This window comes from Heterodontus francisci, chromosome 33, assembly GCF_036365525.1.
Source record: "Heterodontus francisci isolate sHetFra1 chromosome 33, sHetFra1.hap1, whole genome shotgun sequence".
Classification (NCBI taxonomy): Eukaryota; Metazoa; Chordata; class Chondrichthyes; order Heterodontiformes; family Heterodontidae; genus Heterodontus; species Heterodontus francisci.
Genome location: NC_090403.1, coordinates 49,005,821 through 49,025,571, shown reverse-complemented (window position 1 = coordinate 49,025,571; position 19,751 = coordinate 49,005,821). Strand labels below are relative to the sequence as shown.

General features: G+C 40.6%; 1 protein-coding gene across 3 annotated transcripts in view; it reads right to left on the bottom strand.

The window, feature by feature from the left end:
- LOC137348190 (F-box/LRR-repeat protein 20) overlaps positions 1–19,751 on the bottom strand; it is a 146,204-nt gene that overhangs the window by 24,718 nt on the left and 101,735 nt on the right. For all 3 annotated transcript variants that reach the window (XM_068013521.1, XM_068013523.1, XM_068013522.1), the window contains exons 4-7: positions 10,908–10,982; positions 7,034–7,128; positions 4,068–4,136; positions 1,107–1,202 (exon numbers count right to left, since the gene is read on the bottom strand). In XM_068013521.1, coding sequence (XP_067869622.1) covers positions 1,107–1,202; positions 4,068–4,136; positions 7,034–7,128; positions 10,908–10,982 — 335 coding nt within the window. The remainder of the gene's footprint in view (positions 1–1,106; positions 1,203–4,067; positions 4,137–7,033; positions 7,129–10,907; positions 10,983–19,751) is intronic.

The window sequence follows — 19,751 nt, the reverse complement described above, 5'->3', positions numbered from 1 at the left end:
TGGAAGGTCACGGTTTCAGTTTTGTACTTTAAAAAGTCAGTGGGTTTGGAAAAAAGCAAGGCATTTGAAATTTGATTTTGACCTGGCTGGCAATCAGAGACCACCCAGAAAAAGTATTCCCCCTCTATAAAGAATCCCTGCATCGAAGGTGGTTCCTGTTGCCTCCTGGGTTCAAGAAATCCTGAATATTAGAAGAAACCTTTTTACGGCTATACTGCTGCTGTAAGGCCCAAGAAGATCCTTGTTGCTGCACATCTGATGGAATGCCTTCTGTGAAGCCTTCTACTGTTGAAGTTCTTTGAATGCCGACCTATCACAGACTGTTCATTAACCTCGCCTGGAAAGACTGTGAGTGGCATCCAACTATTCAACTTTGGAACACCTCGCCAAACCAAAGAACTTCCTTCCAGATCGTGACAGTCTAAGTATTGTTTTTTTTATTTCTTTCATTCCTATGAAACAGCTGTAAACAAAAATCCATTTTTCCCCAGTTAACCGGTTTTTGGATGTATGTGCATGTCCATGAGGGCTAGGGGAAATAAAGGAGCTTTAATATCTCAATTCGCATATCGCTTTACTTCATTATTGGTTAAGACTTGGTTTTATAATGATCAGTTAATTTTTATTGTTGATTAAAGAAACCTGGTTGGTGTGTTTTATTCTGGGGACAAATAGAGTATCTAATTGGCTTTTTCAGTAAATGGGAAAATTTATTTATATGCTGTGACGTATGGAGAAGTGGGACTGAATTAACAGTGCACTCCTCCCTCCTCGGTCGTAACAATGTTCATTGCCTGGCACTTGTGTGGCACAAATGTTACATGAAAAAGCTCCCTCTCAGAAGATATTTCAGCCACTACACACACGTACCTTACGATGGCCCAAATACTATTAGAATATTTAACTGATTATTATTCATTAAAATCATTGGAACTTCCAAGTTTCTGTTATTTCAGCAATTGACCAAAATTCATTGCCTATTACAGGCACAAATGTAAGGTTATAGGCACAGATAAACACCGAAGTACTTACAAAGCTGCACTGAAAATAGATTTAAATAAACACAAATGAATCAAACATTTAAGTGCTGCAGCATTGGAACTCACCTCAGAGCTTTCAAAGAAAGGTTTGTAATAGATGTACATGAAGCTAGGTCTAGGCTTCTTAGCTTGGAGCAGAATTTACTTAGACTAGTACAGGTTCTGTAAAACAAGGACAACCCATAAGTTATCAAGAATCCAATCCCCATTCTGCCACTTAATTTTATTATGAGAGCAATTCTCCAATAATTTTGATGAAGGATCTACCCTCCTTTTCCACTCCATAGTTGCTGTCTGACTTAATGAATGTTTCCAGCATTTCTGTTTTGTCTCATTTCTCCAATAATGGCAACAGCACGCAGGCTTGACAGCAAGATTTACTTTCATGAAAACCACACTTGCTGAGTAAGTTAACTGCGCTCCATTTAAAAGAGTAAAGTCATTGGAAAAAATAAAATGACCATTCAACATTTTAAATTCCTGCACTGTGGTTTTAAGAGTGCTGATCAGAGTAGGGAACCTGGGTTAGAAAGAATATGGATCCTGACACTGAGAAGGAACAAAATTAACTTCAGTAACCATAATTGCAATTAATCTAGGTGCTTTCGCATATCATGCAATTTCTACTGTGCACACCACTTTATCTCAAGCACAGCACCATACTGTATAATTTGATTGGAAAATTACATATGTCTCTCCATTATTTAAGAAGGATGAGAGAGAGAAATTGGGTAACTACAGACCTGTCAGTCTCACATCAGTTGTGGGAGATTAGAAGAATCAGTCAGTCAGTCGGGACAGAGCTGACTGAGCATTGGAACAAATTTGAGCTAATCAGAGAGTCATCTTAGATTTCTGAAGAGTAAGTTATGTCTGACCAACTTGGTTGAATTTTTTTTTTTAAAGTTACTAACATGGTAAACAAGGAAGTGCCAATGAATGTTGTCCACATGGACTTCCAGAGGCATTTGATAAAGGTTCCTTACAAGAGAGACTATTAGTAAAAATGAAAGCATTCAAAATTTGTGGCAACCTTGTGGCATAGTTTAGAAATTGCTTCAGAGATAGGAGACAATAGTGATAAAGAGTATGTACTCTGGTGGCATTTGACCAGCAGTGTCCCTGAGGGATCTGTGCTCGGACCTCAGCTTTCCACTATATTTATAAATAACATAGATGGAGGAATAGAGAGTTGTATTTTCACGTTTGCTGTCGACACTAGGTTAGGTGGCTCAGTAAAGGGTGTTGATGGAAACAGAAAGTTACAAAGAGATATTGATCGATTAAGTGAGCAGGCAAAACTACAGCAACTGGAGTTTAATGTGGGGAAATGTGAAGTCATCCGCATTGGACCAGAGAAAGATAGATCAGAGTATTTTCCAAATGGTAAAAAGTCAAGAACTCTGGAAGAGCAAAGAGATTTGGGTTCCCACGTACATGAAGTCACTTAAAGCTAGTGGACAAGTACAAAAACCAATCAAAAAGGCTAATGGAATGAATACTGGCCTTTACCTTAAGGAGACTGAAATACAAAAAGGAAGAAGTTATGCTCAGCTGTATACAGCCTTGGTAAGACACTATCTGGAGGTCAGACCCAGTCTGGAGTTATGCATTCAGTTCTGGGCACTGCATTTCATGAAAGATATACTGGTCTAGGAGGGGGAGCAGTACTGATGCGCCAGAATTATATCAAGGTTAAGGTTTGAGGACAGGCTGCATGAACTTGGCTTATATGCCCTTGAGTATAGAAGATTGAGGGGTGATCTAGTTGATATGTTTAAAATGATTAAAAAGGATTCGATAAGGCAGAGGAGGAGAAACTATTTCTTTAGGTCGAGGAATCCAGAATAAGGTCATTCAAGAGTGAGATCAGGGAGCACTTCTCCACACAAATGGCAGTAGAAATTGGGAAGTCTGTTCCCAAAAGACTGTGGCTGCTAGGTCAATTGAAACTTTCAATACTGAGATTGATAGACTTTTGTTAGGTAAGGGTATCAAGGAACATGGAGCTGAAGAGAATAAATGGCGGTTAAGATGCAATATAATGGTGGAACAGGCTCACAGGACTGAATGGCCTACTGCTGTTTCTATATTCCTTTGTTACTTCAAGCCAGTTCCCCAGCATCAGTATTCACTGTTCAATAAAAAACATGCTAAAGAACCCAGCTTATGCTACTATTCATCATTAAAGCTGCACTCATTCACCAACAGCAAAAGTGCTCATTCACAATCTCCTCCTCTCACTTGAGAATACTGACTAACCTATAGTCCCACAGATGCCAGGTGCCCTCATGTACATTTTCATTTGTGAACATTCTATCCAACCAAAGGAGTATCAAGTAAACTCAAGGCAACGGAGTGCGTATGCATTGCTGCTACACTCAATTTAATTTGACTAAGTGCATAAGATGAATATGTGCACACAAAGTGAAAAGCGACAGTTAATTTTTCTACTTGAAACGGATCTGTAATATCAGAGAAAAGCATGTGCAAACATTTCAAATATCTGTTTCTACTGTGGACATGGCTTCACAAACCAGAAGTCAGTATTATAATAGGTTGCCAGAAATTCACAACTCTCCATCAGTTTTTACAGCTTAATCAGAAAATGTTTGGTTTGGGAAACAATATAAAGTTTTTTTATTTTGAAAATAAATATATTGCATCATTACATCCAGTGAGAGCAATTACTTCTCAATTAAAAGCAAAATACTGCGGATGCTGGAAATCTGAAACAAAAACAAGAAATGCTGGATTCACTCAGCAGGTCTGGCAGCATCTGTGGAAAGAGAAGCAGAGTTAACGTTTCGGAAACGTTAACTCTGCTTCTCTTTCCACAGATGCTGCCAGACCTGCTGAGTGAATCCAGCATTTCTTGTTTTTGTTACTTCTCAATTAATCTCTTTTCTCATTTTTTCCAACCATGGTGGCCTCCTGCACTACGATCATTGTTTTTTTTTAATAGGAACATGGATGAGGGGCAAATGCTACAGCTAGCTCTCCAATTACTGCATTCAGCTTACTTACGCATCTGTGATCTTTGTGCATCCATTCAGATTTAACTGTTCAATATTCCTGCAGTTCTGAGCAAATGTCCTAGGGCAATAAAATAATAAAAAAAGCAGCCATTACTGTAAAATGCACTTACACCTTTCAGGTGAACTGCAGCATTAGGCAAAATTAGAACAAAATGCATCCAAGTACCTAAATACTGGTGCTGAATCAACATCCATCTCTGTCCAAAACCAACAACAACAAGATGCTTCATAGGAGTGTTATCAAACAAGATTTGACAAAAATCAGTCATCTTCAGCACATTAAATGACACAAAAACTTTTTAACTGTTTCATGACAGCATATGTTTGGATTTCTATTGTCTCCCTAACCGTTTAACTCAACTGGTAGTTTTTCCTCATGACTCAAAACTACCACTGGGTAAGATCTCACTGGATATTTCTAGTTGGCCAAACGTTATGCTACATAGCGATGTTGAAATAGAAGACCTGTTTCATTAGTCAGGTAAACCCACACATCACAAGTGCAATCAAGTTACAAAAATCTTTCACAGCAATGAAACAATGCAATGATGCATGGCCAACAGTATTGTACTCTGATTATTCTAGGGTTAAGTTTTAAATGTGGTCAGAGCAGAATGGGAACTGCAGACTGACAAAGTAATAATTAGTTGTGGCTGGTTAGCTTTCATTTTCCCTGAAGTTAATCATTACTTCCCTGGATTTACCATGAACAACCATTTACCATGAATCTACGTTCAAAGTAACCAGTAACTGTTGTTGCTATTACTATTATATATATTTTTTAAAAATGGACAATCAACTCTGAGCTTACTTTTCATTTTTGGGGATATTTTATCTTTTGTTTGCAAGTTTGTGCTTTTTTAGAAAAAAACTGACAATGATAGTTGTAGAAAGTATTCTCCCTCAGGCAAACATGAGCCTCTCATGGAAAACATTCGCATCCCAGCTACAGATGTCAAAGATCAAGGATTGCATCATCACATTAATCACAAAAGATAATGTCTCATTAATCTGCTGCAGTCACATTGTGCAAGATGGTTAACAAGATAACCATTTTCCTCTTTCAAGTCTTACTTAATTTGAATTAGAGTTTACATTCACATATGTATTTTTAAGAATCTCAGGACAGCATGTATACAGTGCTCGCAGGGATAGCACATTGATGGCTTCAAGTTTCTTGACACGGCTGTGCTTCTACTGGGAGCAACATGGATTTGGGAAGGCAAAGTAGTTTATTTGTTCTTAGTCTCTAGGGATCAGTTACATCAGTGAGCCAGTAGGACAAATGGAGGCAGCACAAGAGGGGGGCAGGATCGCCCGCCTTCCACTAGTAACACTAGTGGGGCTGCTGGCTTCTTCCATTAGTGGATAGGGCTCTGCTATGCAGATGCACGTCCTAGTTTTTTTTTTCTAAAAAGGCCAAGAGGCCTCAAGCAGCAAAACACCAGGGGGAGAATTACCACCCACCCCGAAAACAGATATTACTATGGAGTGCCTCGGATCCAAAGGCTGGTGTCCTGGCCCTCTGACTCCCAATAAAAGCAACTTACCTGCATCTTCCTCTATCCTCAGAGACTGACAAGGATCCAGAAATGACACATTTTTGCTCTAGCCCACTCAGCCTGGAGAGAGTCTGAGCCTTCTTGAAGAACCGCTGGGTTCACGAGTCCTCTCCCCCATCTGCTACAATTAGGAGGTACCCTCTCAGGCAGATTTAGTGTGCCATTCAAGAAAGGGCTCAATAAATTAGGTTAACTGCTTTGTGATAGCTGGATCTTGCCTTTTCAATATTTTCACAAATTTCAATTCTCACAGCAAGGCCATGAGTTACCTCCAGATGAATCAATCCTCCAAAACCCAGCAATACTTTGCAGAGTCCAGTATGAAACAATCCCTACCCACTGCACCCCCGCTCCATTTGCTAAAAGACCCCCATTCCCCCCAACCCAATGTAGAAACTTGTCTGCGCTGTATGCAGCTTTGTCATTGACAAAAGACAGCAGAGAAATCCTCAAAAGGTTCTTGGGAATGAAGCCTGTTAATGGAGGAGGATTAAGGACAGATCCTAAGCACCATCCATCAACAGCAAAAGGCTCCAGAAACAATTCAATCTATACAAAAATCCACAAGATGATAGGTTACATAATTTTGGGCTGTCTTCCCTTGAGTTTAGAAGACTGAGGAGTGATCTGATTGAGGTACTTGAAATGTTAAAAGCATTTGATAGTTTTGCCATATCTACCCTATTTCATCTGATAGGGGTATCAGGAACAGGGGGACTTAATAAAATTAGAGCTGGGCCATTCAGCAGTAATATCAGACAGCATTTCTTCACACAAAGGGTAGCAGAAATCTGGAAAGCTCACCCTCAAAAAGCTGTGAAATGTTGGGACTGAGGTAGAAAGGTTATTGTTAAGTAATGATGTGAAAGGGTATGAAGCAAAGCTATAATCTAACTAAAATGGCAGAAAAGGTTTGAGGGACTGAAAGGCTTATTCCTAATGTTCCTATGACTGCTGAAGGGGCTGAGGTCAGAGAGCACACACCTCCTTATACCTATTCTAACCATGTCCCCAAATTCAAAATTCTAAATGATTTTCCTAGGAAACTTCAAGGACCATGACATGCCTTGCAATTCCAGAAAACTCAGTTCAATGCTTGCTGGACCCATCACTGGATAGCACGGCTTCACCCTGCATCAATCAGGCCGGCACAGCTATTGGCTTCCAGAAGGTGTATCCCTCACCTCTGGGGGAGCAGTATAGCTCTCTACACAACATACACTTGGCTAGAACATGTGGGACATATCCCAATCAGAAAGGGTGATGCTTAAACGCCCTCCATCTTTGGCCATCATTCAAAACCTTCCCCTGCATCATTATTTGGAGAAAACATTGGCACATACCAACAGCACTCCACCTTGCATCACTCAAATAGCTTTAACGCACATTTTACCTTAAAGAGTTGTCTCCCACTCCAAGGCATCCTCGCAGACTAAGCTTCCGTAAAAACCCACCACATCTTTTGGAAATATTCTCAACCACTCGACCCTGTGTCATGTCAAGAAAAAAAGAAACTTCAAAACCAGGACTTTTGCTATATACAATATGGAATTTCGATATTGCACAATGCACATGATTTCAATGGTTTTCAAAAATTCATAGCAAAATTTCCATTGCTGCTTTCAAAATATAATAGAAATGTGCCAAAATATTTCAATTGAAAAGTTAATGAGCGCACAGAATGATAGAAATAAAAAAGAAAATGCAAATGCATAACAGATTCACCAGCATTCAAAAGGTGAAGAGACACATTTATGTTCTGGGCACAGGCCCTCGATAGGAACTGGGTTTACTGTATTCTGATGAAAGTTCTTCTGTCTTTTCGCTAGACAGACATAAAACCAGGAGAGAAGAAAAAAGCGTAGCCACAAAATTGAAAACTCAAAATTCAAGATTAGTAAAGGACTAACCCACACTACCATCTCAATTTCAGTGCTGTTTCTGCCTTTTTAAAAGGCATTTGCCCATGTTCCTAAACAAATACAGTTGGTATCAAAAACCTCCCATCACCAGAAGCTGATGATTATACACAATTACCAACAATTACATCTTTACATTTCTATGCCAAAGCTCGCACCAGAAAATTCACGGACAAGTTAAGAAATGTAATCTTCCCAACATGCCTGTGGCTCAGATAAGTGTAGGAATTAGTATGAAAATATCCTTATACAACAAAAATACATGGCATAAAATACTTCTATCAATAATCATGTTGACCTAGAAGATACCATATATTGAGATACATTTTTTCAATGTAAATACTTGCTCAACAAAGGACATTCAGGACTTAAAAGTTTGAACACCCAGTGGAATGACAGATATGCTACACTGCTGCCAATTTGAGCGTTAGGGTTGGTTCAACTGTCAGGAAGATGGACCAACTACAAATGCCTGGCAGTCTGGACTTTGGACCCAGTTTAAAAACAGAGAATGGTGAAATTGCACAGCAGGCCTGTCAGCATCCGAAACCTGAAAGTTTAACATTTCAGAAGTAGTTCTTTTGTCAGAGCTGGAAATTGTAAGCAAGTCCCTTTATAGGACTGAGCAAAACAAATGGGCAGGGGAAGGGGGTTGTGAAGGGAAATCGGCCCAAGGGATACTGCATAAGATAATATTGCACACTCAGTGGCAGAGTTATTAATGCTGTATTTTCAATGAAAGTATGCCCTTTTAGGATTCTCAATGAATGACAGATGCATAAAAATGTGTTAAATGAGACTGGACACAGGGTTTATTTTTGTCTTTCTTCGTTTCATAGTCTCCACCATGCCAAGCTTTCCATTTTAATCAGACCAAGTGCATGGTCTGGTCCAGCTTTCCCCCCCTTTCTCCAGCTATAGTTAAGTCAATGCTACGTCTCAGTGCATTTGCCAAGGTCGGGTCTAGGGTGCTGCATTGCATTGATCCTCCAATTTCCATTATCCACATGATATTCCCCATCTTCTCCACCTCAATAGGGGAAACTTCAGAGTGAAGGTTAAGTCCTTTCTACAGAGGAAAAACCTGGACATATTTGTTCCGTGCCTCTATACCTGGCAGGTAGCTCACAAGTAGCACTGGCAGAATCCAAGGGCTCTCAGAATCATGTGCACACTTGGCTTGGGTTAGGGGTGGGGTAGAGAAGAAGCTTAAAGACAGACAACAGTGGCTTAACATTTCTGAACTGATGCAAGTGCCCAGAGACTATGCAGACAAATTTATCAGAGTGCTCTCACAGCCCAGGAGCAGAACAAAAATTGCAACTGGTAAAAACAAAAGTTAAAGAATGAAGGAAATTGATTGAGGGCTACAGTCTCATTTACAGGAAGTCAAAGTCTTTTGGCATAAACATCCATTGACCCTCCCTAAAACATTCATTGCAGAGGATATTTACATAAAAAGAAAGAAAGTCCTGAATCAAGTTACTGTGGTACAACTCGTAAAGATGCCTGTGACAGAGTTTTCCCTTTGGGTAATGCTACCTGTAATGAAAACCCATGCTGTACAGAGAATGAGTGAGGGAGAATCAATTACCCACTGTAGACTTCTACTGTCAGTTTATCGCATCAAGATGATTTCTAGAACAGAAAATAACTGGCTCCCTGATGGGAACAGAGTAAAACATTTTTAAGTCTCTCTCCCTTTTATAATGAATAATAGGACACTCCCTGTGCCACTTTGTTTTTTGATACTTTAATGCTGCCCCAAACCAAGTACATTCAAAGCTTCCCAGACTGCCTAACCTAGAGCTCACTGACCTATGACTACAATATTTCAATGACCACATCACTTTCTTATTTTATTCTCTTATGCAGCTTTCGGTTTCCCCCAACTCCTGAATGTTAGGACTGCAGTAGGCGATGCTAAACAGAAATCAGGAGCCACACATTCTTGGAAAGCTGTCAACTATCCACCTTCCAGACATTAAAACTGCAACGGCCACCAAGCCTCTTCCTCAAAAGGAGTCAGACTTACTCATTTTAGAAAAATGTTAAAACACTTCTGTGGGAAACAGTACATTTTGTTGAGGTTGAATGCTTCTGTTATTCCTGGATGCATGACAGAATGGAATATACCAATGTACCTAATCAAATGGAGGGTGTATAAACATTCATTTGGACCAATGCAATCATTTGCTTCCTAGCTTTAGTTTTGTGCGCTTCACTTTATTTGATTTGATAAAATAAGTCTATTTAATCGGGGTTTGAAGAGGTGGTGAGAAAGGGTAAAATCTTAACATACCGGAAAAGATCCATTTTAATGATTAATAAGCATTTGAACAGTCTAGAACAGCAGCCTTTATGAGGCTCTAGTTCATTGGTGACAGCAGACCTTTGTAAACCTGCTATGGTGGATCCAATCAAGTACCACAGCACAGCGAGGGCAAAAAAGGAGTCTTTCCCAAGTGTAGTTCTTTCTCTTTCCTCGCCAGGTCTGAATGAATATATATAAAGCAATTTCTTTAGGGCTTTAAAACAAGTATATAACTAAAGTAGACAGAGAAAAATAGTGCAACAAGTACTAATCATAGCCATTAATCATTTACTGTTACCCAGTGAAGACTAAATCATGCATTTCCTTGGTTGAAAATTATCCTGCAAGAACATAATTAGAATTTTTGATATTAACACAAGCTCACAACCCTTTGAAGTACCCAAAGCATTTCACAAACAAATTAATTGTTTGTAGTATACTCACTGTTGGTAATGCAGTAAAATGTAGTAATTTTGTAGATAAATGTGTTCCACAAATGATGAGCTGAATACCTAGTTAATTGGGTTTTTTGGTAGTATAGGTTGAGGAAACAATAGTGAGAACCCTCTGCTCCACATTGAATGGTGTTACAGGATCTTTTACATGAGCCAGTGGAAAGGGCCAAATGGCATTTGGTTCACTGTACATTTGAAGAACGGCATCTCTTGCAACGCAACAGTGCCTCAAGCCTGGGAGTGGGTCTTGAAGTGAAAACCTGACTCGGTCAAGAGAACTACAAACTGAGCCAAGCTTACACACTTAAAAAAAGAAACTGCTTTCCTATACTTGTACGTGGGACAGGGCTGGCTTTCCAAATTACTGCTATTATGGTATTTTCAGAAGTAAGTCTGTCAAAATTTTGTTCCAAAACGCGTTATCCTGGTGTCCACCCAAACAAACAGTCATTATGACCGAAATACATCAGATAACTATACTCCATGAAATTCTGCAGACTAAATACTGCCATTTAAATCTTTTTTCACAATATTCAGCTTTTCCATCAGTAATTTTTCATGAGGACTTGTGCACAGTACCTCTATATCTCTTTGGAAGTCAAACAGGTCGATTCTTTGCCAGTTACTGCCATCCAGTGCCAGGACATTCCAATACTGAAAATACAGAAGAATTCAGAGAAATTGACAAAAATGTAAATAAACAGACCGAGATGAAGAAAATAATATGGATGGAAGGACATGAATAACCTAGGGCAGAATAATTTCCCCTTTTGGAATTGTATGCATAACATAGGGAAAACCAACTTCCTGAGAACTAAACATAATTATTTTTGTTCTAAGTTAAAAGCCCACTGTTACTGAAGCTTCTGCCAGGATCCATGGTCTGTTAGAGAAAAAAGACCATCTTGTCAAGCAGCTGCCATGGTAAATTAGAACCACCCAAGATGCTAGCAAAATCAAGGATACTACCCTTTCTGTATATCCTTGGATCTGATTCGCTCTGTTCCATCAGGATACCTTTGAAGAATTGAAACGCCATGCAATATTTAACAGATGTATGCAGAGCTATTCAAAATGTTTGTGTCTGAACTCCCATTCCTCCTACTGCTCTCCTGACGGCTTGATACTCTCAGCATTACAAAACAGCACATCATTTGATTTGTAAAATAGTGCATTATTCCGCATACCATGGGTAGCATCCAAGGAGATCCACAACGTAAATTTATAGATACAGGCAATTCTGTTTTATGCCCTCTCAGCAGTGTGCTCTTGAGGAGTTATACAAACAGATGACAGGAAAGTCTTCGAGTGTTACATGAGGAACAAAGGTACTGAACAAGAGCACTTGGCACTGCCTCTTCTTTCCACCTGCAGTCTTAAGCTTCCATTATTCTATACACTTAAAAAAAAAACATTGATGGACACAGTGAAACAGACTAAATTCTAAATCACTTTCATTTTTTGAACATGGCTGTAGGGAATTAAGGATTGCATTAATCATTTACAGCAAAACATTAATAGCTCACCCTGCATTAAATGACTTATTACAGACTGAGCTTTGTTATAGCCTATGTCAGTTCTGTACAAATTTTCTACCACCAACTGATACCTAGTCAGAGCTAGGATTGATTACGAGCTTTTAGCAATAAATACTTCAATTCACATTTCATTCTCAACCATATATCCTTCCTATGGGGCTAAGTTTCAAAGTTGGTTCTTAATTTGTTGGCATGAGGTCTGGTGCCTAGCAAACTGAACTGTATTTGTTTTGTTACAAAGGTGTCAGACTAACAACTTTAAGCAGAATAACGAACTTTCCAACTTGGTCTCTAAGGAAGCACAAGACATTATGAGTGCGTCATGTGGGAACAATAGCAGGAAGCTTCGTAGCAATGTGAAGACTAATAACCCCTAAAAGACAGAGTCATGGAGCATAGGTAGAAAGATAAAAGTACTTTCAAATTTATTTGAAATGGCATTAAGCCTTGCTATTATTAAATTTTGTGTCTGCATTTTTGGTGGCTCCCACTTAAATCTGGCTCACATCATTCAGTACAACTCCTATTGAGTTGCCACTTGTTTCTCTCTCACAACCAGAAACAAAACAGCACTAACCAAGGACAAGCCATCACAGTGAGACTACTACCACAGAGTCCTTTGCAGAGATGGTCATACACTCTCTTGTTGGAGATGGTCACTGCCTGGTACTTGCATGAAACTAATGTTGCTTGCCCCTTATCTTTCAAGCTTGCATGTTTTCCCGGTTGTGCTGTATAAGGGCATAGACTGTTTAATTATCTGAGGAATTGTGAATTTAGCTGAATATGGTGCAAGTACAAGCAAACAGTCCCACGTCTGACCTTATGATGGAGGGAAGATCATTGATGAAACAGCTAAAGATAGTTGGTCCTAGGACACAGTCCTGAGGAACTCCTGCAACAATAACCTGCAGCTAAGATGTTGGACCTCCAGCAACCACAACTGTCTTTTTTTGTGGCAGCTACAATTCCAGCCTGTGGACAGTTTTTCTCTGATCCCCATTGACTTTAGTTAGGGCTCCTTAGTGGTTATACTTGGTGGAATGCTGCTTTGATGTTGATGGCACTCACTCTCACCTTCTGGTGTCCATAATGGAGCCCAAACTGAGGATCGGTGAGAAGGTTATTACTGCCACTTGATAGCAGAGTTGCCATCACTTTGCTGATGAATGAGTGCAAGCAGATAGAACAGTAACTGGCTGAGCTTGATTTGTCCTGCTTTTTGTGGATATGACATGCCTGGGCAATATTTATACATTGAGTTGACAAATTAGTTAAAAGTTACCTTTGCCAATCAACTAGCTTTAATATAGGATCATGTAGGTTTGCTTCCATTTATACCTACAGAGGCTGGGAATGTACCAAATACTTCCAGCATGTCACTTAATCAGAGCAGCCCTGTATAGGGCAAGCTCGGTTATATTTTCCAGCTCTTATTTTAAAAATGAGAAATAAGGCAAGCACAAGTGTCAGAATGTCATGGCCCACATTCTAATCCTCACCTAAACAAACAATGCCTATTATCTTTCTATGATTAGAGGGCTTGTATTTACCTCATTTACAGAGCATTATTTGTCAAATGCATAACACATCTGGCGTGGATCTGCTCAAATACAAACAGGTAGAAAAAGCCACCAAACAGCATCCACCACAAATATTTTTCAAACTCTTTGCGACAATGTATAGAAGGCAGGCAATAGGTCCTGGATTAGATGGGACCAGGCTGCCTGGAAGCTGCAATGCACAGGAGAGAGGAAAATTGGGTTTTGGTATTGAGCCAATGAAGGTGTGTGGTATCAGGGTTCTGGTGTTAATCGGGGGCTGGGATTAGCCAGATTCTGGTAATATTGCAGGCTGGCTTGAGAGCAGGCTAGGGTCTCACACTATGTAAGGAATGGGATTTTGGGAGGTTGAGGAACACTGGAAGGAGGGGCTGGAGTCTGGGAGCGATGGAAGCGGAGACAAATCAATTTTCCATCACACCATGTACTCCTAAAATTACATTTATAAGTACATGAAAGTTACATAATTAGTTTTAAAAATCATATTAGCTTGGCTGTAAGAATTCCTCCTCCCACCCCAATACCCCACACACACTAATTGGCCTCTCTTCTGCTTCTGCCCCCGCCACTCACACCATTCCACCCCACCCACCCCCCCCCCCCCCCAACCCATATTTAATCTCCAAGCCAATGGTTGACTTTTTATTTCCAGATGTACCACACAGTCCTGGCCCAAAATTACAAAACAGCACATGCAGAAGAGTCCTTCTCCCAACCTACAATATTTGGGGCTACCGTGTGGCTGGGGTACTTGTGTATGCGCAAATGTAATATGTTCCTCTACGCTCACTTCAATATCATGGACATAATGAATGGAGCTACCAGCTACCAAATTCCATAAAAGCAGGTTACAGTTGACCACTCCCAGACTCCAGCCCCTCCTTCCAGTGTTCCTCAACCTCCCAAAATCCCATTCCTTGCATAGTGTGAGACCCTAGCCTGCAATATTAGCAGAATCTAGCTAATCCCAGCCCCCGATTACCTCCAACCACTCCAAGTATAAACACCAGAACGCTGACACCACACACCTTCATTGGTTCAATCCCAAAACCCAATTTTTCTCTCACCTGTGCATTGCAGCTTCCAGGCAACCTGGTCCCATCTAATCCAGGACCTATTGCCTGCCTTCTATACAATGGCTGCCATTTTGTTAAAACACCTTACAGTTTATCAAAGGCAAGACACAAAAATTCAATAAATTAAAGAGACATATCTGAGAGGTACAGGAAGACAGATTAAAAAGGCTTAAGGAAGGAAGGAAAAACTTTTAGAAACACCGATAAAGAAAATGTTTCAGTCACCACGCTTCAGGAAGGATGCGAGGGTCTCAGAGTGTGCAGAGGAGATTTACCAGAATGGTTCCAAGGATGGGAGATTTTAGTTACGAGGTTAGTTGGGGTTGTACCCCCTGGGGCAAAGGAGATTGAGGGGAGATTTGATAGAGGTATACAAGATTATGACAGACTTAGATAAGTTAGACAAGGCAAAACTGTTCCTTTTAACTGATGGCACAAGGATTAGGAGATACAGATTGAATGTTTTGGGCAAGAGATGCAGAGGAAGAATTTTTTTTTAAATGCTGAGAGTAGTAATGACCTGGAACTTGCTGCCGATAAGAGTGGTGGAAGCAGAGACAAAATCAATGATTTTGAAAAGAAATTGGATGGGCACTTGAAGGAAATGCACTTGCAGGGCTACAGGGATCGAGCGGGTAGTGGGATTGACTGGATTGCTCTGCGGAGAGCCTGCATAGACTCAATGGGCCGAATGGCCCCCTTCTAGGTCATAAAATACTCTGACAAGCAGAGAAATACAGAAATCACAAATGAGAAAAGCCTGTAAGAGCTACACATGGTGAGCTGAAGAAATAAGCAGAACACAAACAAAAAGACAGAGGGGTCACAGACGAATTGAAAGTGATGTTGGGAGGGAGTTGGGGTGGCATGGTGTGCAGCAAAGAGAAAATTACTGAAGAGACAATTACGTATGTCCATAACCAAAAGATGAAAGGATCCATTGCTGAATGTTTCACATTCACGCATCCAGTAGCTAGAATTTCAAAAGGTAAAACATTTGAACTCCAGTTAAGAGTTAAACAGCAGTAGCATTTTGAACCAGTAATAAATTTGGCAGAGGAAGGAGATATAAAAAAAACTCAGGACTGCAGCAGTCATAGCAATACTCCGTTACTACCACAAGACACTCTGAATATGGGTCAAACTCATGATGTAAGCAATTTTTCATGATCTCATTGCTTTGCAGCAATATATTTCCAGTAATTCTGTTTCATCAGGTACAGTCACCTGAGCCTATTATAGAATGCAATAGCAACTCCAATAAATAGCCCTGATAGAGAACACAATACTGTGGAAATTTCATAATTTCTCAGGCAATTCATTTCTTTAACATGAAAACTTGGGTTCTCTGTTGGATATGTTTTCCTCTGGTCATTAATTTGAACAAAAAAAGACAATGCACATATAACAATGGTTTTACATTTGCTCTCATTGGTGACCAAATGAAAATCTACCAGAGCTCTTTTCTCAATATTCATCATCTCCTCTCAATTCTGGACAAACAGATTTTTGTTGATTAATATCTAGTAACAAAAAAAGACGTCAAGATATTTCTTCCTGCTGATTAATTCCGATAAGCTATGGAGCATTTAGTCTGTGATTACAGAACAACTACTTCACATCCTGAACTTTTGGAGATCTATGAAAAGCTTTAAAAGACAAAATACTGATCTGAGAAATAAAATATTTTACAATTCCTCTCTTCAAAGATTCACAATTAAAATGTCTGTTTTTTCACGTGTTAACTTTTCATAGTAATTTATATTATGTCGTATTTTTAAAAAAAGAACAGGGGTTAGAGGTTGGTTGGCATCCTTCCATCTACGAAAAATGATGGGCATGCAGCAAACAACCCTAAGTGGGGGGTCTTCTCTTGGTGCACCTTTGCTGATGGCTGTGAAGGTCAATCCTCGAGAGGCAGGTTCTGCCACAAGTGTTGCATGTGAAGCTGCCAAGTGACGCTGTGAGTTGTTCTTTTTGACGTTGACGACAGGTGCCAAGCTGATGTACCAACTGGTCATTGTGGTAGTGCACACCAATCCACAGGATGTGTCGCCATTTCCCTCTTTCACCAGCTAGTGACTTGCTAGTGCAATAGTCGACATCTAGGGCCTTCATGTCATGCTTGCAAGCATCCTTGAAGCGAAGCTTTGGGCACTCCGCTGGTTGTCTGGCCCTGGCTTCCTCACCATACAGAAGGTCTTTGCATATGCGACCATCTTGCACCCTGATGTGTCCAATCCACCAAAACAACCTCTGATTACTGCCAATGCACTTGGGAGCTCTGCCTTTGACAGGACTGCCACATGTGATTTTGTCCTGCCAGGGAAAACCCATAATGCGCCACAGACAGCAAAGATGGAAAGTATTGAGCTTCTTTTCCTGGTAGCTCTACCATAATGCGCCACAGACAGCAAAGATGGAAAGTATTGAGCTTCTTTTCCTGGTAGCTCTAATTCGCCCATGTTTCACAGCCATACAGTAAGGTGCTGAGAACACAAGCCTTATAAAACATGGGCTTGGACCCAAGGGTCAGCTTGGTGTAATTCCATGCGTGTTTCGCAAGGCGGCCAAAGGTGGCAGCTGCTTTCCCTATGCGTGCATGGATCTCTGCATCAAGGGACAGATTGGCTGTCACCATGGGCCCAAGGTTGCAGAATTTGCTAACCACTTCCAGTGGGGTGTTATTTAGTGTGATCAGGGGCAGAGATGAAACACCTTGTCCCATGACCACGGTTTTCTTTTCAGTTATAGTCAACGAGAACAAGTTACAGGCATGGAAGAGACAGTCCATGAGTCTTTCTAGCTGAGCTTCCATGCGAACGACTAACGCAGCATCAACATAGAGGAGTTCTGTTGGGCAACGCAAAATAAAAAAGGTCTGCAATATTCGATGCTACACCAATAACTTATCGGTTGGATAGCCAGAATCGGAGTGTGAAACTGTAGTCCAGGCTAGGTGAACAGGAATGAAGCTAAAAACCTGGCTAGAATTATGTGAATGACATGCTTAAAATTAGTAACGAATGTAGCTCAAACCAACAAGCACATCAATGACTGTTAAATTTCTGAATTATTTTTAAATAGTTTTTAACTTCAGGAACCGGACATGCAGATAGACAGATCAATGCCAACAACTGGGACCAGAGCGCTAATTCCAGATAGCAGGCTTTTAACATAAAACACTCGATCTTGCTGAGTACTGAGAATATCAAGACCAAGTATAGTCTTTAGATGAAGTAGATGATTACTGGTCAGGCATATGTAATTCTGTCCCCACATTAAAAAGTCATATTCTGGTCTTATTTTTATTTAATTATTACTGATAGCGAAATAGCAAAAGTTATAATTTGGGAAGCAGAGTAGAATTGGTTATAACATTAATGTTTCACTTCAATACAGTGTAATGACAAGGTGAGAGGGGGTCTAAGGTTCCCTCTCAACCTTCACCTGGTCTTACCGCAACAAGGTTTAATTTTAAACACACCGTGTTTTTAGCTCCCCCTTGGTGAATCCTTGTTCACCGCTTTCCAATTATAAGGCAAAGAAACCAGCACAAACAGATTTTCTTCGGTTTAAAGAAAAAAGGTTGAAATTTATTAAACTTAATCTCTAATTCTGTTAACACCTACAGATACACACCCACGCTAGTATGCATATGCGATACACACATGCAGAAAGAGAGAAGAAATAAAGTGGAAAAGTTTGAGGTAATCTCTGATGTGGGTTTTTAGAACAGATCTTAGAGCTCACTGTAGAATCCTAGATTGTAGGTAGATCTTGCTTTTCATTGGGGCCCAATATTCTTCTTAAACCTTGTTCGCTCTCGCAGACTGTTCTCTCTTGGGGTTCATGTGTCTTCATTGGATTTGGAGTTCCATGAGAAAGAGATGGGAACAGACAGGAGGGGCTGTGGCGAGCCAGCCAGCGGAGGACTATTCAGTCCAGGAGCGAACAGACAGAGTTCAAACTGTTTGTACAATTCAGAAAAATCCAGGTTGGTCTGACCACATCGGTTTGTGGATTCTCTGGTCTTAGCTGACCCTGGAATGTCTCACAATTACACACAATACCTGGTGCTCAAAGTCCATTGAGGGTTAAATTGGATAAAGGAAATAACCATGTTGCGTTCACAAACACTGTCTGATAATATGCAAATATCTTCCCAGCCAGGGGCCTGGTTATTTTTTGAACAAGTCCTTTCTTCACTTCAGCAACAGTTGTCAAATCAATGTTCATATCACAAAATTAATATGCTTCATTCTTGGCAGGTGGGGGTCCAGCATGACATCAGGCTGAGAAGCTGGGAGATTTCAAACTGAGGCACTACAATATTATAGAAACATAGAAAGTAGGAGCAGCAGTAGGCCATTCGGCCCTTCGAGCCTGCTCAGTCATTCAATATGATCATGGCAGATCATCCAACTCAGTAGCCTGTTCCCGCTTTCGCCCCATACCCTTTGATCCCGTTAGACCCAAGAGCTACATCTAACTCCTTCTTGAAAACATACGATGTTTTGACCTCAACTGCTTTCTGTGGTAGTGAATTCCACAGGCTCACCACCCTCTGGGTGAAGAAATTTCTCCTTAGCTCAGTCCTGAAATGTTTACCCCGTATCCTTAGACCATGACCCCTGGTTCTGGACTCCCCCACCATTGGGAATATCCTTCCTGCATCTACCCTGTCAAGTCCTGTTAGAGTTTTATAGGTTTCTCTGAGATTCCCCCTCACTCTTCTGAACTCCAGTGAATATAATCCTAACCGACTCAATCTCTCCTCATACGTCAGTCCCACCATCCCAGGAGTCAGTCTGGTAAACCTACACTGCACTCCCTCTATAGCAAGAACATCCTTCCTCAGATAAGGAGACCAAAACTGCACACAATATTCCAGGTGTGGCCTCACCAAGGCCCTGTATAATTGCAGCAAGACATCCCTGCTCCTGTATTTGAATCCTCTCGCTATGAAGGCCAATATACCATTTGCCTTTTTTACTGCCTGTTACACCTGCATGCTTACCTTCAGCGACTGGTGTACGAGAACACCCAGGTCTCCCTGCATACTCCCCTCGCTCAGTTTATAGCCGTTCAGATAATAATCTGCCTTCCTGTTTTTGCTACCAAAGTGGACCACCTCACATTTATCCACATTATACCGCATCTGCTATGCATTAGCCCACTCACTCAACTTGTCCAAATCACCCTGAAGCCTCTCTGCATCCTCCTCACAACTCACACTCCCACCCA